General features: G+C 46.2%; 1 protein-coding gene and 2 long non-coding RNA genes across 9 annotated transcripts in view; 2 read left to right on the forward strand and 1 right to left on the reverse strand.

Annotated features, from left to right (window-relative positions):
* Positions 1 to 25,899, forward strand: part of LOC143442584 (uncharacterized) — an 82,071-nt gene that overhangs the window by 2,031 nt on the left and 54,141 nt on the right. For both annotated transcript variants that reach the window (XR_013110857.1, XR_013110856.1), the window contains exon 2: positions 329 to 433. This is a non-coding gene — a long non-coding RNA (uncharacterized LOC143442584). The remainder of the gene's footprint in view (positions 1 to 328; positions 434 to 25,899) is intronic.
* The window catches only part of Rnf213 (ring finger protein 213), a 106,763-nt gene continuing 82,918 nt past the window's right edge, over positions 2,055 to 25,899 (reverse strand). For 4 of the 6 annotated variants that reach the window (XM_076935355.1, XM_076935353.1, XM_076935357.1 and 1 more), the window contains 22 exons: positions 24,762 to 24,873; positions 23,872 to 24,082; positions 23,473 to 23,705; positions 22,587 to 22,709; positions 21,883 to 21,993; positions 21,073 to 21,315; positions 20,327 to 20,408; positions 19,644 to 19,678; positions 18,409 to 18,503; positions 16,825 to 16,984; positions 15,851 to 16,019; positions 13,895 to 13,986; positions 13,143 to 13,394; positions 10,708 to 10,840; positions 10,404 to 10,487; positions 9,239 to 9,419; positions 8,823 to 9,024; positions 7,721 to 7,798; positions 7,003 to 7,197; positions 6,230 to 6,319; positions 5,963 to 6,141; positions 2,055 to 3,923 (listed from right to left, as the gene is read on the reverse strand). In XM_076935355.1, coding sequence (XP_076791470.1) covers positions 3,770 to 3,923; positions 5,963 to 6,141; positions 6,230 to 6,319; positions 7,003 to 7,197; positions 7,721 to 7,798; positions 8,823 to 9,024; positions 9,239 to 9,419; positions 10,404 to 10,487; positions 10,708 to 10,840; positions 13,143 to 13,394; positions 13,895 to 13,986; positions 15,851 to 16,019; positions 16,825 to 16,984; positions 18,409 to 18,503; positions 19,644 to 19,678; positions 20,327 to 20,408; positions 21,073 to 21,315; positions 21,883 to 21,993; positions 22,587 to 22,709; positions 23,473 to 23,705; positions 23,872 to 24,082; positions 24,762 to 24,873 — 3,214 coding nt within the window. In that variant the 3' untranslated portion in view covers positions 2,055 to 3,769. The remainder of the gene's footprint in view (positions 3,924 to 5,962; positions 6,142 to 6,229; positions 6,320 to 7,002; positions 7,198 to 7,720; positions 7,799 to 8,822; positions 9,025 to 9,238; positions 9,420 to 10,403; positions 10,488 to 10,707; positions 10,841 to 13,142; positions 13,395 to 13,894; positions 13,987 to 15,850; positions 16,020 to 16,824; positions 16,985 to 18,408; positions 18,504 to 19,643; positions 19,679 to 20,326; positions 20,409 to 21,072; positions 21,316 to 21,882; positions 21,994 to 22,586; positions 22,710 to 23,472; positions 23,706 to 23,871; positions 24,083 to 24,761; positions 24,874 to 25,899) is intronic. The other 2 variants (XM_076935356.1, XM_076935358.1) reach the window with 1 other exon arrangement.
* On the forward strand, positions 9,339 to 10,747 carry LOC143442585 (uncharacterized). Its single transcript, XR_013110858.1, has 2 exons — positions 9,339 to 9,452; positions 10,256 to 10,747. It is a non-coding gene; the product is annotated as an uncharacterized LOC143442585 (long non-coding RNA).

Genomic DNA, 25,899 nt, shown 5'->3' on the forward strand with positions numbered 1-25,899 from the left:
AGGCAGAGGGAACAAAGGTATAAATGTCCCAAGATGTGAGCTCGATGAGTGTGGTGAGTACGTGTGTCAGCCAAGGTTGAAGTAGCAATTGGCTTCCAGTCCTAGGAGAATTCAGAGAAGTGTATAGCTACGTCATGTATATACATTTCAAGAGGAAAGTATGAAAGAGTAGATTAGACCAAACTCGAGCTTGTGGTTTGGGAGAGGCTTCCTGTAACACAGCTCACAGTGAGGACTTGAAAGCCTGCAGGTTTTCAGCTGAGTTTTTCCAGAGCTCACTGTGCACCAGCTGCTGGCTATTGCTTATTTGCCCTGTGTTACTTTACAGATTGGCAAGGCATTTTGCAGAGGAAGAAACTGCAGTTTAAAGAGATCACATGGCTGGCCTGTTGTCATCGAGCCTGCAGAAAGGAGAGACAACACTCATACTCAGGTAGGCTGGCCTGGCTTTGTTGGAGAGTGGTCAGGGTTTGGTGTTTGGGAAGCCATTTATACCAACGGAGATGGGGCAGAGGTTGTGGATTCTGAGGAAGTTATAGATGAGGTGTTGATTGAAAGGCTGATATGTTGTGTGGAAGAGAAGCACAGCAGGAAGAGCCCCAGAGCATGGGGCTGCTGTGAGGGCTGCACCGCTGCTCTTTCTCACGCTTGCCCCAGGTGGCTCTGAAACATCCTGGATGTGCTGTACCAGTGTACTAGAGGTGAGAGCTGCCAGCATTGCTCTCGGGAGAAAGGGGCTTTCCTCATGCTCGTTGTCCAGTTGCATGTAGATTCTGAACGCTTGTGTCAAGGTTTATGTAGCAGACTGAAAGCAGAAAAGCACAGAATGCAATATAGATGCTAGCCGCTGCTTGCTTGGTATTCAGCTCAGAGCCTCTGGCTTTCTCCTGGGGCCAGCAATCACCTCTCCAGTTGGTTCTGCAGTCTGACATTCAACTCTATCCATCTGCTGTGGAGATACTTGCTCCTGACTGAAACACTGGCTCCTGAGAGGCAGAGTGAGACTCAGGAGAAACTTACTAGGCATGAAAGCCCAGAATTCCCAAGACTTATTGACTGTCTCCAAGGTTATATAAGCAGTAAGCAATTGTTGGGGGAGAAAAGACTTGTGGAGCTATAAATTGGTCAGGGAGCTTCAGGGTGCAACTTTGGTAACTTGCTACCCAAGCAGGGTTGAGCATTTCAGCCATTGACTCACCCGTGGCCTGTGTCACCTGTGGCCTGTACCTAACTAAGCTAGACTTGTTTGGAGTCATTTCTGTGGTCTTTTTTGTCAACTTATTGTTTGGGGTGAATAGATGTTTGCTCACATCTCTCCAGGAAGTCACACAACAGCACCACAGGAGAGATGATCCTGCTCATACTTGGTACACTGGGGGCACCCAGACTTGGGTCACTGTGTCGCGGCTGAGCCCTCTGAGCCACTGCTTTCTTCGTGGTGACTGTTTATCATTAGAACTTTGTGTTAGCTGAAGGAGCTCATGGCTATTTCGTTAACAAACAGCAAGTCTTACAATGGATTAGGAAAGGCATGGAATTTGAATTAGTGCTTCGCTTTCCCGCCTGTATTTCCTATTCCTAAGGGGTATTCCTTATCCACGGCCCAATTCACTGAAGTCAGCTCATCTTCATTTGCTGGTCGATGTTCTCAGTGAGGCTCCTTCTGGCAGGAGACCCTGAGCAGCGCAGTTTCTATCATAAGCACGAGTCCTGCTGCCTCTTTGTCCCATGTGCTCATCTAGAGTGCAGGTTGTTCAGAACCCTTCGGGGTAATACAGCAGGAACATTTCCACAGAAAACCAACACCATTTCAAGATGCTTGTGTGTCATAAATGTAAACTCTGCCCTCAAAAGGATTTAGAAAAATTTAAATCCGTTTTTTAATGAAAGAAACTCTGTGTGTATATTTACGTGTGCACAGACATGCAAGTGCTTGGAGAAACCACTTCTTTCCTTCTCCCATGGGTCCCAAGGATTGAACTCAGGTTTTCAAGCTTGGTAGCAAGTGCCCTTAGTAATGGAGTCATCTCCCCGGCCCAGACAGGACTCTTAGCTGTGACATTTAAGTTTATTAAAACAGGTATGGAAACATAATGCAGTTTACTTTGCCAGCGTTAGATCTATGCATTTTGTACAGACACAATGGGTAATACTAAAGGCAGTTATGACTTTAAAAGCACAGCACACAAAATAAAACATCTTAATTAAAAATTCTTCATAACAGAAAAAAAGGTAATGCCTAGTCCAAAGCCAAAAAGGGCCTTTCAGCAGGAAGTGTGGGGCTGAGCTGCCCTCTGATAGATCACAGGAGTTCCAAGGCCTAGTTGGCAAGTTCTTTAAGCCCTGTACCCCCCAAACCTGGGACACAGACATCCAGGGACAGGGACTCTCATAGTTTAGAATAAAATATCACCATTGCTGTAAGTGCAGAGTCACACCAGACTTGAGGAGAATGTCAGATCGCGGTTCCAGCTGCACCTCCTGCTGGTAGGGCTGAGTCCATGGATGCTCAAAGTTCATGGGCCCTAGAGTTCAAGTGTATTGAGTCTGTGAAGGAAATGACTTACAAGTTGTAAACACTGACTGTTCTTACACCACTGTGGATGGTGGTGAGTTGCCAGGAGTAGGGTTAGTCCAGAGGTATGGAGGGAACCAAAGGTGGTTTCAGTGGGATGGGAGGGAGGACGGTGATTGGGCCGCTGGGGGCTCTTTTTCTGCTTTCTCTTTAACTGGTTTATACTCAGCCTTGGCTGAGACTCAAAGAAAGGGCCAGATGTCTGTGTGCTCAGGGAAGCTAAGATCACATTGCATGCTTATTGGACAACTACACAATCAGCAACTCTCCACAGTACTTCCTAATACCTTTCTTTTTAACAGTGCTAGGAATTGGACTTTAGGGCACCACAGATACTAGACAAGGGCTCTGCCTGAGCCATGTTCCCAGCTCCCAAATACCTCTGATCAGAGCTTACACTAATGCATCTTCCTTTGAAATCTCAACACATGAGAACTGGAAAGTGCTTTGGCCATTAGTCAACTGTTTTATTTTGTCTGCCCCTATTCCCACTTGCAGTGCTGGGGAGAGAACCCAGGGCTTTGCTCTGGTAGGCAAGTTCTCGGCCACCCACTCTAGTTCCAGCTCACCAGTATACTCATCCTTCTTCACTCTCTGTCCAGTGTTCTCAGTGAGCGTTTGGCAGTGACTCACGGTGAGTTTACGTTAGCTCTTGTTCATGAGGCCTTACAGCTTCTATCAGCACCTTGGATTTCCTTGCGTTAGTGTGGCAATTTCCATACATTTTGCAAACCAAGAGATATGTGTATACTACTGGGAAATTAAGGGACTGGATGAAAGAATAACCCGAGATTCTTCTATACATAAGTAATAGAATAAAAAAAATTGACTACCCTGAGTTTTTTCTCTCTATGCAGTATGGTAGCCACGGTATATGAGGTAAGAGGCCGGCAGTCTTAAGAAGGATCAGTGTTGGGTGTGACCTTACTACAGTTCTCTTGTTCCTTCTGGAATGTTCAGGAGGCAGTTGATTGACAATCTCCTTTCCCCATACTTAAGGAAATTTTGGAGTAGGCACATGTTCCAGAAACAGCTTGGCTTTCAGAAAGCTGTCACACTGTGGGTGCATGGAGGCCTGGGGTCCAGTCTGTGCCCGCACTTTCCTTCACACAAAAGCCACAGCCCATACTCGGAGCTGTGGAGGGAGGTGGGGGAAGACCTTTCTTTCCAGCTGGGTTTGAAGGTTGAGCTGCTCTACCTTGATTGTCGGTCCCATTTTCGTGTGGCAGCTGTTTTCCACACTGAGATGCAGCTGGACATGCTTATGTCTTCTGGGAATTGGGACGCCACTTCTGGAAGGATGTCACTGTCTTTAGTCTCCATGTAACTTACTAGAGTGTCCTTGAGGCTGTGAAATCAAGGAACAAGAAGAGATTTTGTAATATCACAGCCCAGCCAGTGGTTGTGCCTTCTGGTTCAAGAGGACCAAGATGCTTGCCAAGACCAGATATGCTGAGAATCTTAGGTCAGCCAAAGGCTGAGCTCCTGTGCTGGTCTGGGAGCCCAGGCTCAAGGGCTGTTGTTTTTTTTTTTTTGTTGTTGTTGTTTGTTTTGTTTTTTTTCAAGACAGGCTTTCTCTGTGTAGCTCTGGGTGTCCTGGAACTCACTCTGTAGACCAGGCTGGTCTTAACTCACAGAGATCTGCTTGACTCTGCCTCCCTAGTGCTGGGATTAAAGGTGTGCACTACCACCACCTGGCTTCAGAGGGCTGTTCTATAAACCAGACAAGCAGACTGTTGCTTGTATTTTTCCCTGTAGACACTTTATAAGAAAAATTATCAGATTTTACTTCATAAAACTGAAAGCTTGAGAACACTTGTAATATAGAGAAAAGTTAGTTTCTTTCTATACAAAGAGCTTTTCAAACCATTAAGAGATAAATAGCCAGGGCTGGAGAGATGTCTTGGGAGTTACAAGCACTGGCTACTCTTCATAGAGCCTGGGAACGATTCTCCGCACCTGCCTGGTGACTCACACCATCTCTATAGCTCTAGTTCCAGGGAATGAGATCCTTTTTCTGACCTCCCCTGGGAATCAGCCATTAAAGTGTTGACAGACTTATATGCAGGAAGAACACACAAATACATATAATAAAAATTAAAAAGAAGATAAGCAGCCCTTACCCAAATAAATAAAAACTATCAAGAGGCAATCCAGTGCATCATACACAAACAGCTGATGAGTGTAAAATGTGCCCAGCCATTCCATGCCTCCAGAGTAGGGATGTAGAGAGACAAAGGACATGCTGGTGTTGGACCTCTAGACTGACATACTTGGAGGAGATGGCTAACGGTGTGCCTTTACACACTCATGTGGCTTTTGCTATCAACTTGAAAGTGAACATTTATTTACATAAGTCTACTTGTTATGAGAATATGAGTTCTGTTGTTTTCAGGTAGCCCAGAGATTGGCCTCACACTTGCTGTGTAGCTGATGATGACCTGAGTCCTAAACTCCTAGTGCGGGAATTATAGGTGTGTGTCACCATGCCCCATTTATGTAGAACTGAGGAATGAACCCAGGGCTCTGTGTGTGTGAGGCATACATACACTCTACCAGTGAGGTACATCCTCAGTCTTCCTTCCTGATTGCTTGCCTTTTTGTGTGTGTGGTATGTTACATATGTGCACATCTTTGTCCATGTGTGTCCAGAGGCCTAAGGGTGATATCTTATGTCTTACTCTAGCACCTTGCATCTTATTTCTTTGAGATAGGTTCTTACTGGACCCTGGAACTTGCTTTTGTTTTTGTCAGCTGGCCAGTGATTTCCTAGTATCTCCCTGTTGTCCCCACCATATACACCCAGTGCTGAGGTTACAGGCATATGGAGCCACACTCGGGTTTTGATGTGGGTGCCTGGGATCTAAACACAAGTCCCTACACTTGTACAAAACCCACTCTTACCAACTGGGCCATTTCCCTATCCTCTGACTTTTTTTCCTTTAGTCATAAAGGATTAAAATCAAATAGAAAACTCAAACCAAAGAAGCCTGCTGTGGTGATGCACACCTTTAATCCTGGCAGAGGCAGAGAGGCAGAAGGGGGCAGGGGGGCAGAGGGGCAGAGGGGCAGGGGAGCAGGGGGGCAGGGGGGCAGAGGGGGGGCAGAGAGGCAGAAGGGGGCAGAGGGGCAGAGGCAGATCTCTGGGTTTGAGGCTAGCCTGATCTACAGAGTGAGTTCCAGGACAGCCAGATTTACACAGAGAAATTCTGTCTTGAAAAACTGAAAACCAAAGCAAACCAAATCTACAAAGTACCAATCGCATGGAAAGTTAACAGAAAAAGGGTCTATCCTTGGATAAGGCAGGACTATCTTCAAGCCTAGGGGAAGCCACCAGCAACAGGACATAGCTTCAATTGGGCTGCCAGCAGCTGTCCAAGGCCATACCTCCAATTGGGGTTGAAGCTGCTCTCGGCCTGGGTGCCCTTGAGTTTCAGCACAATCATCTCATGGAGCTCCAGGAGGAAGGTGTCTAGGCCTGCCTCATTCAGGAATGTGCTGAGGAGTCTTGTGTGCTCTGGACTGAGGTCCTTTTTGTATTTCACATCAATCTCCTGAAATAGCTCCTGAAATGAAGGATGGACAAGTGATACGTTAAGACCTGGGTAGAGTGCTGCTGCCGCCTCCACAGTGGAAAGCAGAGGTGAGACTCACTTTCTTCAGTCGCAGCCGCTGTTCCGACTTATGTGCAGATAGGAACTGCCAGAGGGCAATGATGTGTCTCAGCTGACATCTATTTAAGGCCTGAAAGAGGAACAGGGTCACCCATGTGCATTACAGAATCTAAGTGTCACATCATAGGCACAGTCCCCCATTTCTGTCTTGAGCTCATTCTATTTCCCTTGTCGTGAGACACTTATCTACAAGTTCAACTGACCTGTGCCAGTCTCCTCATGACATCACACATTTTACAGATCTGCAGTGCTCACAGATGGTGGGCCCTGCCTAAATGACATTATAGCATGTGTCATTCTACGGATCCAATATACTGTGTACAGGGCAGACTGACTGTGTGAGGACTGTTGTTGACTCTTCCCACTTTGGGAGTTCTACACTGACGCATGGTGGAATCATGGTGGAATCATGGTGGAATCGGTTAGGAAGCAAGCATACACTGACGCATGGTGGAATCATGGTGGAATCATGGTGGAATCGGTTAGGAAGCAAGCATACACTGACGCATGGTGGAATCATGGTGGAATCGGCCAGGAAGCAGGAGCGTTTGGCAAGGGCCATGATGATTTCCCGTGCAACACTTTCCAACAGGACTTCCCTCCTTCTTCTGAGACATGGTCTTACTCAGAAGCCTAGTATGGCATGGAACTTACTGTGTAGCCCAGGCTGGCCTGGGAGTTGCAATCTCCCTGCCTCTTCCCCCTGAGTACTGAGAGTACTGGTATACCACCAGGCTTGGCACTAGTGCTTACCTTTAAGACTTGAGCAGTCTGATCACACATCTGTAGGACTTCTTGGATGTACACATTCAAGTTCATCCCAGGATCCCCACCAGCTGTGCTCAGGAAACCCAGAGTGACTTCTATGATAGATAGGGCTTCACAGGCATCACTATAGGACTGTAGCTGTCCACTGATGGCACTGATGGCTGAGTTAGGGAGTGGGTTCTGGGGAACAAAATGTAAGGTTGGGGTTATGGTTGGGCTTGTTTCTCACCAACTGAGAAGAGGTTAGCTTTGTCACTGCTGAAGCTAGAGCTGGGACAGGATCTCCAGAAAGCACTAGCCTGATGCTTGGTACACACTAAGTGCAGGCAGCACTCCAGACACAAACTCATAGAACCTCAAAACAACACTATGAGGAGACACAGCCATTCAGCTTCCTCTCAGAATTGCTAGGAAAGAGCACATTAAGGACACACTAAGTTCTTTGGCTGTTTAGCCTCAGCACACAAAACTGTGATATATTACCAAGAAACCAGCCTCAAAGGATGTCAGTGTGTTTAGACTCAGATAAAAAATTTGGTGATCCGCTAGCCTGCTTTCTTTTGTGGAAAGCACTGGACTCACAGGAGTCTCAGGGTTCTTATGAAGACACTGAGACCCTAGTGCTCACAGTAGGTGTAATGCATCTGGAGCTATCTTTAGTAGATGGAACCTCCCAGCAGGAGACAAGGGCTATCAAGAGCACCTGTGCCATTTTGTTCTTGATGTCCATGAAGAGATGCTCATAGTTCCAGTCCCGTCTGAATACCAGGGTGGGTAGTCCCTAAAGTGGGAGAAAGAGTTTTAGAGATGAAATCCACAGTGGGTATTTTCACTAGATGGCAAACACATCTTTCCTCAGTGACTCATGAGCAGCACACAGCTACTCAAGGCATTCCTGGTAAAGCCCACAGTGTTGCCCCAGGATGTCTATGCTGAAGATGCCATCTTTGGAAACAGTGACACAACAATAAAGCCTTACTACAGTGGCTTCAGAGATCTTGTATAGAATACTGCAGCACACTGAGTGTGCAAGGGGCACCAGGAGGAGCAGGTGTAAGAGGATAGTTCATTCACCAAGGGAGTCACTTTACGAGACAGCAGGGCTGTCAAAGTGAATCAGAGATAGCCCTGGGCTCCAAGTCACAACATAGCTATAAGCTATATGATAAACTTATGGATGTCTATGGAAATAAATAAACCTACACGTAATGCGTTTGACTGGACTGGAAGGCTCCCCAGCAGTCCAGATGAAGAACAGAATGTGGCAGAAACCCTACGTGTGAGGGCAGACAACTGAGTTAAGGTAACTGGACGCCTGAGCTGCAGCCACAGGCCTCTGTGCCAAGGGAAGGGAGGCAGTGGGATGCCATGCAGGGCGGCCAGCATAGAGGGCCCAGGGAGCACCGTGTCAGATGGCTAAAAGACAGGTATGCCATGGCAGTTAAAGGTGAGGACACAGAGACGACACACTGGTCCCTGGGCATAGAGTACTGAGGAACAGGGCAACAATGGCAGAGTTCCTTGGTGGTGCCATTAACAATGGCAGAAAAAACAAATTCTAAGTCCCCTAGAGATGGGAGAATGTCTCTTGGGGACTGAGGTGCAGAAGGTTGTACCAAAGGGCTTAAGATAACCACAGATAGGAGGCTGATGAAATTGTGGCCATGTATGCTTTTGAGTGGGAAGTAGATGACACAGATGAGACTGTGGGTGATGCAGTGTACTCTGGTGTCCCCCAGAACACCCGAATGGCACCTTACTTTTGACATAACCAAGCACATTAGCTAGTGGCAGACTCAGCTTACCTTGAGGGTCAGCCTGGGCTTGCCCTGCAGGAAGCGGCTGCTGATCTGCTGCTGGATCTTCTCTAGATCAAACTCTTGTGAGGTTTCCCCACCTTGCTGCACTTGGTACTGGCAGTTGGAGAGGATCAGTGGAGTCAGGTCCCGCTCCACCTCATAGCTGATGACATGCAGGTCAGTAACCTCAGAGGAATCTACAGAATAGCTGAGGGACAAGACATATGCTGGATGTGGAGAGCAGACACATAGGGACACTCCTGTTCCAGCTTGTGTGGGCTGAACAGGTGAGCGCTGCAGGTCTGTGGGCCACTCTGGAGAGAATGGCCGGGGAGGCTCTGCCATGGAAAGAGCAGAAGATGGCAGAGGCTCAGGAGCCTAGTGACGGGCAAACACCGTGCTCTGTTGGCTTGTACACCCACCTGTTGTCTTCACTGGAGAACTTTTGTACTGTGTAGACCATTTTATTGTGTAGGCTAATCAAGTAGCTGACTAAAGCAGTTCCACAGAGGCCGAGGCCCCGTCGCTGTGGGAGGATGACCTCAAAGTCTGCATCCAGATCCAAGTCAGAACGGCAGTAATCTTTCGGTAGCTTGATCTCACCTAGAAATGACAAGGTCATTCCTTAGCAGACAGGTAAGCCGCACCGCGCAGTCTTAGCCACAGCATCAAGGTGAGGGGAAGAAGAGACATGCAGACACGGTCATCCCATCTAACACAGAGCAGGGAGCCTAGTTAAGGTCTTGTCTCCCCACCCCACCCCCCCAAGACAGGGTTTCTCTGTATAGCTCTGGCTGTCCTGGAACTCACTCTGTAGACCAGGCTGGCCTCGAACTCAGAAATCTGCCTGCCTCTGCCTCCCAAGTGCTGGGATTAAAGGCGTGCGCCACCACTGCCTGGCTAAGGTCTTTAACTAGACAAGTGTTCAATGCTGACAAGTGTTCAATGATCCCAACTCCTTCTTGAAGCCCAGTTTTTGGATGCAAGAAGACAAAGGCTCTTAGGCCACTATACTTCTCCCAGACCCTCTGTGCTGGCTGGTCTTATGTCAGCTTGACACAAGCTACAGTTATCAGAGAAGAGGCAGCCTTAAGTAAGAAAATACCTTCATTAGAGCTGGCTGTAGGCAAGCCTATGGGGCATTTTCTGAATTAGTGACTTATAGGGGAGGGACAAGCCATTGTGGGTGGGGCATTCCCTGTGCTGGTAGTCCTGGCTCTATAAGAACAGGCCATGGGGAACAAGCTAGGAAGCAGTAACACCCCACACCCCACACCCCACACCCCCATCCTCATGGCCTGTGCATCAGCTCCTGCCTCCAGGTTCTCACTTTGAGTTCCTGTCCTAATCTCCTTTGATGATACCAGTGCAGAAGAAGAAATAAGTTACATAAACCTTTTCCTCCCCAACATGCTTTTGGCTATGATGTCTCATCACAGTAACAGTAATCCTGACGAAGACAGCCTCCATCTGAAGACACCTAGAGAGCTTGCATGGTGCTGGGTGTGACGGGCAACACTGAGCTTCAGAGCAGTGTGTGCACAGCACATCCTGTTGTTACACTGCTGGAGGGAGGAGGACACTTACCGTTGGTCTCCAGCGACCGCCTCAGTGCATTCCATGTGGACAGAAAGATGGTGATTTGATCATGTAACAGCTTTCTCAGCCCATCTGTTGAGCAGAGCATTTCAGAACTGTGACAACAATACAGCCAAGTTCTGACCCACAGCAACTCTGTGCTTTCCTGCTGCAGTTTGGCTAGCTGGAATTAGGGTCTCGTCATCTTGTGCTGAACACTTAGGGCCCAGTGACCTGCTATTGAGCCTTCATCCCTTTATCTGTTAAACACAAATGGTCATGAATTCTTTTTAGAGCTTGGGTAGAGTCATACCTGAATGGTGACTGTGAATAAAGCCTCTGATGGAACTGTATTCAACGTTCGAGACATTCTGGAACTGTTTGACTAGGTCTCTTTGCAGGGCCAAGATTTCAGGCAAGAATTTCACCAGCCTTAGTTCTGCTTCCTGCAGAAAGGAAGATGGTTTAGTAATGATGCCTCTATTTACCTAAGAAATGCTAGCTGACATGTATATTTTGTGGGTGCCTGGGGGATTGATACTGCTGATTTAATCTGCTCAGTGTTTTATTTTATATGGTGACATACCATAGAATCTAGAAACAGGTAATGAGCTACCTCATTCTTTCTGTAAGTACCCACAAATGGCTTACAGTCTTACACTGTTCTACACTCTGCCCTGGTACCCGGAGCCACACCTGTGTGCCAAAATCCAATGGGGAGAGCTGCCTTGAGGATTAAATCCTGTCTCATCCAGTACAAAAATCAACCCAGGATGGATCAAATAGCTACATGTAAGACCCAAAACTGCCAGAAAAAAAAAACAAAAACAAAAACAAAAACAAAAATGGGAAAGGTTCTGGAGTGAAGAGTCATTTCTGGACAGGAATCCAAAAGCACCAACTGACAAGTGAGGTGACAAATGACTGAAAACCTTCTGTTCAACAAAGTCAGCAGGGGCAAAAGAGAATTATAGAATAGAAGTAAAGACTTGCCATTTGCCCCAAAAAGGCTCTTGTCCAGAGTATGTAAAAAACTCAAAAACTTAATAATAGCCAAACAAATCCCATTAACAGTGGGCAAACTCAAGAAATATAGATGACCAACAAGTATATAAAGACATGTCCAGTATCATTAGTTATCAGGGAAAGACCAATCAGTGATATACTGAAATACTATCTCACCCCAGGCAGAAGGCCAGTGGAAAAAACCAGCCAGTGTCAAATGCTGGACAGGATGGAGAAAAAGGAATAACATTGCTAGTTGAATATAAATTAGAACAGCTATTATGGCAGAATAGGGAGGTTCCCCAGAAAATTAAATGTTAATTACCAAACAGTCTAGCCTTTATTCTGGTTATACATTCAAAGGAAACGAGGTCAGTAGACCAAAGACACATGTGCACGCCCATGCTTTCTGTGACTTCAGTGACAACAGCCAAGAGTTTCAATCTAGATGCCCATCAGCGATGACTAGGCAGAGTGTGTGTGCTGTATATCACAAAGGAAGACATTCAACCACTGAGCTTAACATGAACAAACTCCTGCCGTCCTAAGGGAAATGGCTATAGTTGGGTCAGAGGTTACTTATCTATTGGAAATATTTATCCTATGTATATAGAAGTGCTCTGTGCATGCTTGTATGCTTGTCTGCATTCCAGCAGAGGACATCAGGTCACATCATAGGTTGTGAGCCACAATGTGGTTGCTGAGAATTGAACTCAGGACCTCTGGAAGAGCAGCTAGTGCTCTTAACCACTGAGTCATCAGCCCCAAGAGGTCACTCACTTTAAGTGAGTGAAATAAGTCACATACAGGAAGATAAGTACAGCACACTCATATGTATGAGCTAAAAGAAGTTGACTTAGAGGTGGGATAGTAACCACTGTTCTCCAGTGACTGCCTCAGTGTGTGCCATGTGGACAGAAAGATGGTGATTTGATCATTGTAACAGTTTCTCAGCTCATCTGTTGAGCGACAGATGGAGGGAAGAGGTAGAAAGGAAGGTTGGGCTTCATCAGCACATTCTCTGTGCATGTGTAAGAAATGTCACAATGAACCCCATTAATGTGTATAATTATAAAAAATAAAGATAAAGAAGTGATCTTCTGTGCTTGTGTGACTGACTGAGTGTTTGAGAAGCTATTGGAAGCAAACAGACATCAGTGGTTATTGTTCCAAAGCCTCAGAGCCAAGCTTCCTCAGCCAAAGAAAACCACCCTGAGAGAAGTCCCAGCACTGACATAAGGCAGTTATTTTGTGGACACCCAACATTGGTGCACAGGGTAACAAGAAAGATCACTGTGACCAGGGCTCCAGTAGATAATAGAAACTGAGTTCCTGGGTCTGACAGGATTGCTGCATCGCAGAGCTTCCCAACCTACTTCAAGCTCACATTCCCAGCTTCAGTCATGCCTAGATGATTTAAACATTGAAAGTTTTCACATTTTGAATAATGTTTACCATCACTGCAGACACTGCAGACGACCTGTACCCTTTTTGTTGTTGCTGAGTGGCCAGCTGGCCTCCTGGACCTCAATTCTCTTCAGATGACTACTGACCAACCCATGTGTTATTTTACCTGTGACTACACTTCAGAGGGCCTGAGACTGCAGAGGCCTCCTCAAGTTTTCTGCTACCAATATTCTCTTAGAGCTGCAGCACTGGCAGCTGCTCAGAGCTTTGGCCCCAGGAGTCACTGTTCTGAGCACAGGTTCAGGACTCCCTGGTTCTTTGTGAAGTCACTGGTACCTTCTGAAGGAAGTGCCAGAGGACAGGCAGAGTTTCTTTGCCGTTTTTCTGTTCCACAATGTGCTGCAGGTACTCCACTGTGATCTTCTTCCTGCAGCTCCAGATCTTCGAGCAATGAACTGTACTTTTTGGTGGCAAGTGGGGCAGGAAGGTCGCTGGGTCCCCATATATGATTTTGGTCACAGGGTTGGTGCTGATGCGCTCATCTTGGCTGATAAGAGCATTTGCAGCTGGCAAGGTTTTGTCAAGATGCTGGATGAAGAGAATGAAACAGAATTCTAGAATTGAGACATTGCTGCACACAGGCTGTGGCTACCCTCCAACCTTTGACTGTCCCACTGCTGTTTTCTGTTATAACCTAACACTTCCTTGTAGGGTTTGGCCTCCCTGAATACAGGGAATACAGGACCAAGATGGCACACTTCTTGCTTTCCTTCTATCTCCCTACTTTATTTCTGGTATGCTTTGTTCCTCTCGGCAATGTTCTTCTCTGACAGAAGAGTATTTCATCTGTGACTACTGTGCATCCTAGTGGGTCTCTCTGTAGGGCAGTATACCTGCTTCATACTCTCACATCCAGCTCTCTAGAGTGATGACAAGCAAGCTGTGGGTTGAGGGCAGTGAAACCTGAGGCTCAGGGGAGTATCCTACAGTCCCTCCCCAGGGATGAAGGATAAAGATCACTCATTAGACGAATGAGAGACCCTTACTCCTATCCTAGACAGAAGTTCTAAGCAACTGTCACAGCTTACCTTTAGTTCATGTAGAAGAAGGATTTCAAAATGCTTTTCCCAGTTGTTTCTGTATTCTTTGGTTGACCATTCTGCATTAAAATTTAATTCCCCTACAAATAAAATAAGAATGTGTGGGTTGCCCTAGAATAAGAGCCATGGCACCCTGCATACAGTAAGTACCAGATAAGTGCCAAGAGAGTTCAATATGGAGGAAGTACCTTCCTAAGTACCCTGAGGATGCTGACAGCCCCTGATGCACTCATCTGCTGCTCCTGCCTTTGTGATGATTCCTTAACTTCAGACAATTCCTCTGACTCCACTGCTGTCATCACCAAGCCATTCAGAACAAAACTACTAAGAACAGAACTTAAAATCTCAAGCCCAGAAGCACAGAAGAGAGGTGCCCAGTGCTACCATCAGCCATTCCAGCTGCTACCGACAGACCAACACCTATGAAGGTGGTGTAGAAGCTAAGCTAGGCTAAGCTAGTGGCAGCCTTCTAGAGCACCCTCATTTGTGTGAAATCTCACCAAAACAACAGGCTTTTGGTGAAATGAGGTTTTACTAAATAGCCAGTTCCTGTAATGCAGACTGGGGAGGAAGGCCCTGGAAGAGCGGGTTCTGTTGCAGGTGGCCCCTTTCTTGTTATTATTTTTAGAGGTTGGGGTGATAGGTAAGAGCACTGGCTATGCAAGCCTGAAAACCCAACCTCTATCCCCAGAACCCACAAACACCTGCTGTAGTGGCTTTCATCTCTAATGTCTGCACTGCAAGATGGGAAGCAATGATAGGAGAATTGCCTGGAGCTCACAGGCCAGCTCTCCTGAATATGCAGAGCAATAGCAGCAACAAGAGAGACTTCTCTCAACTAGGTGGAAGGAGAGAGCCAACTCCTAAAAGTTGTCCTCCAACCTCCACACACGCACTGAGGCAGGTGTGCACTTTAATAAAATACACAGGATACCATTGTTTTCCCATGGATGGCTTTAAAAGATCATTGCAGGACTTTCTTTGGCGTAGCTGAACAGAAATGTTTGCCTATCATGTATAAGGCCCCATGCATTAATCCCCAACACCACCAAAATCAAAAAGGTTTTTTTGGTTTTTTTTTGGGGGGGGGGGGTTATTTGTTTGTTTTCCAGTTAAGAAAAAGCCATTCTTAACAATGCCATCTTCATGGCCTGGAGGATGGTTCAGTGGTTCAGAACACTGGAAGAGTAGTAGCCAGAGGTCCTGAGTTTAATTTCCAGCAACTACAGGGTGGCTTGTAATGGGATCTGAGTCTCTCTTCTGGTGTGCATGAAGACAGGGCACACATATACGTAAGATAAATTAATAAATCTTTTTTTTAAAAAAAACTAATGCCATCTTCAGTGCTATTTATCAAATCATCTTGCATGTCATTTCTTGGTAGATTTAAATACTTAAAACACAACTGTCAGCTCAATGAGCAGTGCTTGTTTTTTTTTTTTTTTTTTTCAAATAAATTTTGTACACGGAAACAGCTCATGGTCAACTAGGAGAAACTGTGTGCATGGAAACAATGCATGGCCAACTGGGAGACTGGTTTACAACTATGGGATTTTTAGTAAAAATCAGAAGCAAAGCTAATGACTGAGTCTTGGGTGTAAGTCTTGCTTGGCATGTGTCTCCAACACAATGAGTTTGCACTAGTGTATAAACACTCCCAAGTACTAAAGGTCAAAAGGTCCTTGGTGCATGGTGGTTTGAGAACAGAGTGATTTCTTCAGCCTGCTAGAAGGAGTCCAGGCTTCTTTTTCTTCCATCCCTTCTCTTTTTATTTAAAAAAGGATTTTCCTGTGAAGCCCAGATGACCCAAGAATTCATATAACTCCTGCCTCAGCTTCCCAAGTACTAGATTACAGGTTATCATCAAGTTTGTGGTTTTCACTCACTTAGGAGTCATGGGATATGATTCCTTAGCCTAGCTTAGCTCTTTCCCCCTTTGCTTACTCTGGTGCTGCTCCTTGAGCAAGCTTCTCAGGATGAGGTGTACCACATGCGTGGTCTCATCTGCACTCTTGCCCAACATCTTGGTTAGCTGTTCCAGGTCTCTCTGGATGTGCTGCCGTAGGAAGCCCTGTGGGTCGTGGACCCGAGGCTTAATGATACTCATCAGGGCCTGGGAGTAATGAAACAAAACGTTCAGAATATCTCATATATAGTGGAGATGGTGAGGCCAGGAGAGGCCAGGCAGAGTAAGACACCAGCATCAAGTCAGAGGATGGCTTCTAAGCATGATGTAGCAACAGAGGTGGTAGAAGGAACAGGCAGAAGCTGGCTGTGGGATTATCTGAGACATCAACCTTGAACTTGTTTTCTTAGCTAGTATCCATATGGTAGAGATGCAGCCTGGATGGCCTTAGCTTCTCCATGCTGCTCTCTGAAAATAAACTTTATCATAGGGTCCTTACACCTTGTGTACAGGTGACATAATGCAAAAAACTAGTTGGTATGAGTTAAAAAGAAAACCGGACTCTGTATCATTCCATGATAGAACTCTTATCTCTAGAGCACCATGAAAAATATTAATAAAAAGAAGAAATGGATTTTTTTGTTTTTTGTTTTTTCGAGACAGGGTTTCTCTGTATAGCCCTGGCTGTCCTGGAACTCACTCTGTAGACCAGGCTGGCCTCAAACTCAGAAATCCACTTGCCTCTACCTTCCAAGTGCTGGGATTAAAGGCGTGTGCCACCACAGCCCGGCGAAGAAATGGATTTTACATAATCTGAAAAGTACTTCATCGCATTCCATGCCGTGTTGGAAAAGGTTAGGTTTCTGTGACCTGGCAGACTAGGCACCAGCAGCATACTCCTAACCCACAGGCACTGGCAAGCAAGCTTAAGACATAAGGGCTGACAGGAAATAATAGCAAGCTCTTGTCTAGCAGCTCAAGAGAACGCTGAGTAGCAGCTTATTACAAATACCTGGGGATTCTGGGTGGCTCCCACAAGCATAGCCAAATGAGTGAGTAGCCGGGTGAGGATAAAGACCACTGGGGACTGCCCTCGGTCAGATGCTTCTGCTGCACCACTAGACCGTGGATTCCCCAACACGTGGCCAGTTTGTGTTCTATCCTCATTGTTTCTGGAAAGGAAGAGAAGAGACAAGGTGAAGATTGAAAGAAGCTAATCTTCCAAGCTCTAGGGTGATGTCTTAGAACCTCAGGACTTGGAGGTAGGGTTCCGTGCTCCGAGGAAACAACATTAAAAGTCATCATCATCATCATCATCCTCTCTTCCTTCTTCCTCTTCCTCCTACTTCTCCTTCTTGGTGTGGGGATGCCTGCCTATATATCTTTTCAGACCTCCCTTCTGGCTGGCCAACAACCCAAGACTCAGTTTAAAGTGGCTACATGAAATGGCTGCTGCTGACCCCCAAGAAGGCATCAGGAAAGAGGCGTGCATCCGTCCCTGGGCAGCTAGAGTTTGGAACATTTTGCACCCATGCTTGTATTTTCCACATTCTTCTCATTTTCCCAGTAGTGATCCAAGGTCTGCTAGAACATTTTGCATCATATGTGGGAGATACAGTGTGTACATTCAGTTACAAAAATATTGCATGTCAAGTACATTCAGCTTAGAGATAAGTAGCTTTGACTATATCAGAAGTTCCAGAACATACTGTGCTGTAGACAGGCCCCACCAATCAATCTTAAGGGAGTAATGAGCTATACTGTATCAGAACTGTGGGGCCAGACTTATCTACCTAGACTTTCTTATAGCACTCATATTGTGACAGGCCTTGTAAACAGTCTAGATGACTGAGCACATGGGAGAGGAGTGGCATTCTATCTAATTTCTGTGCCATTTTATATGGCAGGCAGCTTTTACTAAGGATTTTACAATGTTGTAGGTATCTTAGAAGCTACCCCTCACACAAACCAAGGCATAGCAATATCTGGCAAGCTTTACTATGTGTCATTTATTTTCCTTACATTTTGAAAAACAAAAACAAACCAAGTTTGGTGGTGTGCCCCTGTAATCCTAGCACTCAGGAGGCTGAGGCAGGCCTGGGCCACATAGCAAGTACCAGGACAGCCATGGATATAGTATGAGATCTTATGCATAAAAACAAAAAAAATAAAACAAACAAAACCCCTAGACTGCTGCAGTTGGGAAGATGAGAGGGAACTAAGCTCGGTGGTTTACAAGTTCAAGTTAGGTAGCGTGTGTCAAGATGGGCAAATGCTGGCTCAGTGGTTGTACCTGACTGTCCTTCCAAGTCGGGGCATCTGCTTATAGAAACACATTTGTAAAAGGAGTAAGCCCAGGGCCCACAGAGCATGTCTGTATTGGTAAGTGCTAATATGCCAGCCATGTTGCGTTTAGGATCAGTGACAGCACCTTAGGATTTCCTGATGACAGGGACTTTCGCACTGATGCCATGCATGACATCGATCCAGGAGGGTGATAGTGTCTGTGGCACAAGTTAGTGATGGTTTAGACAAAAAGAGTAGAAGCAGTCATGAAGCCCAGGGCTGACTACTAGCAAGGAAGAAGCTTATGTACCTGATAGCATGGAAACCCTCTCGAGGGATGTGATTACGGCCTCCGATTGGAACACGACATTCCGGACAGATGCTCTCTTCCATTGGCCTGCCACACTAGAGTGAACACAGTGTTGTTTTATGCACAGTTAGCTGCTGTGGAACAACCCTGCACTGCCACAGGAAGGGATGGTTCCTACGTGTACATAGAATTCTGGGAGTGGTACAGGGACAGGGTGGGCACTATACGCATGGTAACAGTAATGCAAACTTTTTTGAAAAGTAGATGTAAAACTGAGTTTGAATTCTAAATTGACTGACACAGTATAGGAAATTTTGAAGCACAGTTTTTCTTTCTTACACCCAACTCTTTATTCCTTTCTTGGACCTGTACACTAATCTTAGGGCTTCACTATCTAACACCATGAAAAGCACCATTACTCACTTTCAGCCTGATTTCTTTTTTAATATACAATGGTGATTTTTTTTAAATCCAACTATAACATTTATTATTTGCAAGGGCCCCTTTAAAAAAGTTAGATGGTCTAGCTCTGTACTGTGTGACAGACACATGGCCCATAGCACACCAAAGTAGTCATAGACACACCTTCCCCACCAGAGCCTGGGTATACTGGGGAAGAATCCTTTTGTGCCTTATTCCATGGACAAGGAAGTAGAGAAGTCCCAGAAACGGTGAGGTGTTTGCCTCAGCCCTTCCCTCTACAACTCGTCCTTGATGAAGGACATGTCGCTGAAGCCTGGTAGCCTGCTGCTCAGCAGGCACAGCGCCTAGGGTGGCAAAAGCCAACTCAGGGATTTCCTTCTCATTCTGTAGTGTCACCAGCCCCTACTGTGTGGTCTGAGGATGCAGTTATCCCAACCAGCAGCCCGCTGGGGCTCATGGCCCTGTGGCAATGTCTGGAGACATTCCAGCTCATCCCACTTTGGGTAGCTGTTGCCACTCAAATCTGTATCCACTGTGCAGAGGCCAAACATGCTGCCAGCTGTTGTGAAAAGCACGGAGCAGGCCTTACAACGGAGAGCGCCTGTGGTGCTGCATGGGGGAGCCATGGGCCAGAAGCCTTCAGTAAGGCAGGCACTTGACTGGATACCCTGAATGGTCCTCAGAACAAGTCTGTGTTTTACCAGAAGGTCAAGGTTTCGTCCTCCACCCACCTCTTCTCTGCTCTGTTCTCTGGGGAACACACAGTTTGAGCCTCCACCTAACCAAACCATATCCCAAATACCAAAACTCACCTCTCCTACAAAGCACAGATGGCCGCTGGGACAAGCTGTTAAAAGAATAGGACACACATTGTCTAGTTAGGGTCCAGATGACCCACTGGGCCCCCGACACTCTGCCCTCTGATCCTGATCAAGTATGACACAGCACCTCTCTAGAAATTTGCACTGTCTGGTAAATTGTGAGGAAGTGTGTGCTACATGCTAAGTGTGGAAGATGGATGTGCTCACTGAAAATGTCTGAGCTTAGTTAGAAAGCAAAGATAAATTAGATCACCAGTTCACAAACAGTGAATTCATGGGAGTATGGTAGATAGTATTTTCCACCTTTCTTTTCTTTGGATTTATTGTTGTCATCTGATTTTAAATTTTAAAATACTTTTAAAAGATTATTTACTCAAAGCAACATCAAAATCCACACAAAGCCTTGGGCTACATGATTTTTTGCCTTCCAGTTCTTTACTTCAGCCTTGTCTTTCTTTGAACTTCAGTGTGGTTCAGAGTCCCCTCTTTTCTCAGATGCATGTTCTAGAGCACACAAGTGCACTGCAAAGGGCTCTCTCTGGACTCAGACATAAGAGAGTTAGGACTCGGCGTCAGCAGAGCATGGGTCCTGTAAGCTACCAAAGGCTACTGTGGACCCCAAGCACAACCCATGGTCTGTGTTAGACTCAGAAGAGCATGATGCCAACACTTACTGTACCAGAGGCCAGTTTGCATGTCTTTCCACTCCCTGGCTTGAACCAGCATGTCTTCAGGCATTGTTGGAAGAAAAGCATTCTGAAAGCCCAAAGCAGGACAGGTCACGACAAGTGAGTGCACATCAGTACAGTCAGAGCAAAGCAAGGAGGGCATTGACTTTGCAGCCTCCAAACTATTTGCCACGGATGCCTATGCTGACTAATCTTGGCTGTTAATATTACTGGATCTGGAATCAGCTAAGAGATAAACTCCTGGGCATACCTATGAGAGATGCCCTTAATCAGGTTATTTGAAGCGAGAAGACCTACCCTACTTTCTATATCTAAGGAGGTCCCAGGAGAGGCTTTGCTATGTGTTCCTTTGCCTTCCCATCCTGCTGGCAAGTTCATCTGTTGTTTGAACATTACTACTGAGTTCATCTTCCTGTTGCTCCTGCTGCTATCCATCCCTGACATGAGAGAGTCTCCAGGAACCCTCTAGGGGACTAAGCAGGTATGAGGTTCTTGGCCTCTCCAGTGTGAGACAGCCATTGTAGGGCTACCCAGACTGTATCACACAGAGCTAACTGACAAATACAAATCCACTTTCAACATGTATTCATGCCATTGGTTCTGTTCCTCTAGAGAAGCCTGACTAACCAGTGCTGGGAGTCTGGGAGGCAGGCCACGTTTCACCACCGCTTTGGGCAGACAGACGGGGACAGAGCCCTGAAGATACGGAGGGAAAACAGAAGTGATCTTACCTTCATGTTGATGGGATCGAAGGCCAAGTTCCTCAGGGGCTGCAAAACTTTGTTTTGTCCACAGAGGAGTATGGTTGCCATGTGGATGGCCATTTCAGTCACCGTTCCTTGCAGGCTACTGTGAGCAGACCCGGTCTGCAGCAGGGGATGAGTATTATCCACTAGCGATTTTGCAAAGCATCTGATGTTAGGAGCAGAGAGGATCTTGCTTTCCTTAATGAATTTGTTCACAGTCTCCAATTGCTGATGAGAAAAATGTTTTGACATTAACATGTTTCAAAATAACATTGTAGAGCTGGACTGAGCACTTGGAAGGTAGAGATAGTTGACTCAAGAGTTCAAGTTAAAGACTAGTCCAGACTGTATGATACCCTGAAAAAAAAAAAACAAACCCAAAGAAAACCACACCCTGAGCTCTAACATTGTACATGGGTGTGGTAATGCACACCTGTAATCCCAGGACTCAAGAGGCAGAGGGAAGAGTATCATGAGTTTAAGGCCAGTCTGGGCTACACATGCACAGCAAGACTTTGTCTCAAAGAACAAAAACAGAAAAACAGACATGCTCAAAAGGATGCTCTGTGGTAGGCACTACCCAGCATGCACACCAGTATCCCAAGCACTGAAGAAAAACAAAATGCAGTAGAATTTCATGGTTTATGCTTTAGTAGTTCAGATAGATCTTCCCTCTAGTAAGGTTTCTATCTCTATCATAGGTAGAAAATTACCAGCATCATCTGTGTTTGTGATGTTGATGAGATGAGACTGTGACACAGACCTGCTGTCCTTTGGTTCTGATGGGCTGCTCACCTTTGGTTCTGGATGGAGGCTGCCATTGCGGGGACGGTACAAAGCAGCCACCTCTGTGTACAAGGCCAGCAATAAGTAGGCTGTCTGATGGGCTTTGGAGCTTCTGCAGGCCTGCAGAGGCAGACATCACGTAAGATAAAGGATGTGTGGCACTTCTTAGGTTCTTACACTGAACTACATTACTTCTGGCCACACTCTGGAAATCTGTGGTTCCTTGCTAGACAGCCAGCAGCTGTCCTCTGGATGACTACTTCCCTACTATCAGAAATATTTTCTAAGCAGAGACAGAGTTTCTATTTCCTCCTTCTCAGGACAATGGCAGGGATTCCAATGGGAAGAGAACTAGAGCAGTTTCAAGGTCAGACTTCTAAAACCCTTGACATCATTATCCGTCAGGAGCATGAGTAAGCCATAAACATACACAGGAATCTGTCGCTGTGCCAGCCTTCTTCAGGTCTGAATGAGGCTGGAGCAGCTTCTCATCAGGGGCTCCATTACAGACACTGGCTAACTCAAGTGTCATTGCACCTGTTCCAGCCACCAGTTTCCTGTGAATGCAGGAGGCCATGAACGTCTGATTTCTAGTACAGTGTCAATCTAGGGGCTACTCAGTTGCTCGCTCCATCGTTTGACGTATGTCAGGGGAGATGCAAGCCTCCAGGCAGTGCCTCCTGCTATCAGAGAGAAGCCCAGGCCCATCTTACCGTCAGAGCATTCCCAACGTCTAGGGTCTTGCACTCAAGCACAGCTTTGGCCAGTGCATCACGGACAGCCTTGTATTCATCACCATGGACGAGGTATCGGTCCATCTGACTTGTGTGGTCCTTCTGCAATTCCAGCATTATAGGGGTTAATCACAGTGGGAATAATGAGAGACACTTTGCAAAGAACTCTAGACAGACAAATGTATTAGACTGACTTGGAAGGACCTCCAAGACATGGCCCACAGGGGCTATCTTTGGGAGTTATTTATCTCTTCTGTGGACTAGAAGCCTGTACTGATTTTGTAGCTTCTTGCTTTCTCCACTCACAGGACTCGATTGAGGCCAGGTGACATAACATTTGTCATCTCCAAGCCCCAGTGGTGATGATTATGATGATAATAATGAAGGAAGAAAAATAAGGAGTTTTATTGCCATTAGATAATCCTAGGACAGGCAGAAGTGAGTTCTGAGTACCAGGAAAGGTGCTACAGTGAGGCGTTAAAAGCCACACTTCTCCCAGTCATTGCTCTGATTTCTGTCTTCCTGATCTCTTCTACCTGCCAGAGGTGGAAAGGACATAATTGCTGGTAGGGCAGAAACATTTGTTTACTTTACCTGTATCCAGCTCAGTAAGAAATCAAACCTAAATAACTGCAAATGAATACACCACAACCACACACACACACACACACACCCTGATACCCATGGGTGTTATATGTGTGATGGTTAAAGTCATGGTGAAGCAGATGCAAAGGCCCATTTCCCATATGGATTGGGGCAAACACAGGTGGGCAGCACACTGAGCCTCCACCCCAAGTCTTGCTGCGGATGCTGCAAGTAGGACTGTAAGAAGCATGCGCTTCGTGCCCAAGACCCTGTTCCTTACCTGCTGTGCAATGACATCCCTGGGAAACACCCATTGGCATGGATGGCCCTGCCTGGAGAAGTCCAGCACAAATTCCATCCCACACTGGCTTGAGAGTTTCCTCACCAGGTACACTCGGTGCCAATCATTGTTGACACGTGTGCAGAACTGCTCAACATGCTTCAGGAAACACCTCTTATCTTCAGCCAGTTCTGTGAGTTTGGAGAAAGCAGGTGAGGGACAGCGATGGACATCTGCTATGAAGACAAAACCAGCTAGAAGCCTTAAGCCTGTTCTTTGGAATCCCATCATGAAAGAATAGAGAGGAGAGGGTCGGTGGATGAGGACAGCCTTGTCCTAAGAGCAGGTTTTCTATAGTTCCCAGACTTCTGAATTAGAAGATCTCCACAGGAGACTTGCCTGAGCCTTCCTGAAGCTCTGAGAGGAAGTCAGCAGCCAAGTCAAGGCACAGGCGGACTCTGGCCACCTCCTGCAGGTACTCCACTGAAGCAGTGCGCACAGACGCCTGGCCTCGCAGTCCTGCGGAATATGCCCTAAGGAAATGGCCTTCCTCTCTGAGAACCTGCTCATGATTTCTGCAGCCAGCACTTGTCTTCTGCTGTACTGAGTCCTGAGGAATGAAGGCATAGAGATTAGGGCGTTAGTTCACACCAGCAAACCCCTGCCTTTGAAAATTGCCACAGCAAGCCTGTGTAGTCATGGGATAGCAAGAGCATTGAAAGTTGCAGTGTGTACTTTTTTTTTTTTTTTTTTTGAACCATAGAAAACTAGCATCTCTTTCTATTTAAGGGTGAGAAGATTTTTATAAGCAAACTTACAAGGGAAAATGTATAATTAATGTAAGAATGATAGAAAGTGTCCATAGTGTTGAGCTGAGGATAACCACTGCTAATCCTGGACCATACTCTAGACCTGGGAGGTTTTGTTTTTTGTAGTAAGTGGCATGACAAGTATGCACCATGGCCTAAGAAATGCATCACTGGGGAACTCAGTTGTGCAGACATCAGTCACTTAAAGAACAATGATAGCCTGGACATCGCTAAGTGCTATCATCTCACAGTGGCCCCTGAGGGACAGGTAGTACTGAAACACCATCAGGCAACTCATGACTATATACGAACTGCATAGGGTGGCCACACAGCTCTGAGACTTTGTTTTGTTTTTCCCCCACACAGAACAGAGTATCTCTTTATTGTTCTACAGTGGCATCCTGTAGTTTTTCAGAAATGCTTTCACTGTATGAACTATATGGCTCAGTTCCCAAAAGAAATGCACAACAACCATCATACCTCCAGGCAGCTGATAAAAAGCAGGTACAGTTCTGTCTTGTCTTCTGTGAGGAATGCTTTGCTTTCTAACTGGGTCAAGTAGTTCTGGATGTAATCCTTTACTTCATGGAAGCTATGGAAAGAGACACAGTGCTCCTGGCTATGTCAGTTCATGGGATGTTTCCCCCAGTGTTAGGTCTAACCCAGGGCCTTGTATTGTCAGGCAAGTACTCTACCAGACTGCATCCCCAGAACCTGAATGTTTGACACACATGATTGGTTATTTGGAAAATCTTTGCACTATTGATACATTTTTATTGTAGAATGCACTGGAAAAAATACCCCATATAGAGCCATTAATATCACCATGGATCTCCTCAAAAAGAATTTTAAGTCTTACAAAGTAGGATCAACTTGTGGTCTAAAATTCAAATTCTCACTTAAATATTTAAACTGTATCATTGGTAGCAACTACCATAGTGGTTAGCTGTAACAGGATCACTCTGTCCTTAGGAAAGTGCCAGCAGGCCCAGCTCTGTTCCTGGAGTTGCCCTTCCAGGCCCAGATAGCACAACCTGAAACAAGCAGCTAGTTCCTAACTCAGGACAACTCCATGCAACTGTGAGGTGACCACTGGGTTCTGCTGTGCAGCTGGTGGGTCCTCCCAGAATAGAGGCAAGTCACCCCCTTAAAGGGGTATGGTTTATGAGAGCTGGCAGGTTACACCCTTAAGGGGCATGACTTAGGAAGGCAAATGAGTGAAATTTGTACTGTCAACAACTCTGTGTGCATAGTAGGGAAGGAAACCAGAACTGTGACTCCAGAGTGTCTCCAGCACCAGAAGGAATGCGACTGCAGATACCCAACAGGCTGAGGGTGCCTTGATAGGTAGGATTCTAGGGCAAAATTTGGGTTCGGAACCACATGGTCACTTGAAGAGCTGCAGGTCTGGCTCAGCACCTCTGCCCCAGAGGACAGGGTGCATTCTACTCCTCTGACCTGACAGACGCAGCCCACATTCAGAAAAACACAGACCCACAGGCCACCAGAGCTCAGAAGGTACTAGACAGCAAGTTACTTACCAGTATGTCACAAGACTGGGTGCCAGGGTCTGGGGCCAGAACCACACCATGGTTTCTTGCTAACTATCACTTGCTAC

Source organism: Arvicanthis niloticus, chromosome 6, assembly GCF_011762505.2.
Source record: "Arvicanthis niloticus isolate mArvNil1 chromosome 6, mArvNil1.pat.X, whole genome shotgun sequence".
Taxonomy (NCBI): Eukaryota; Metazoa; Chordata; class Mammalia; order Rodentia; family Muridae; genus Arvicanthis; species Arvicanthis niloticus.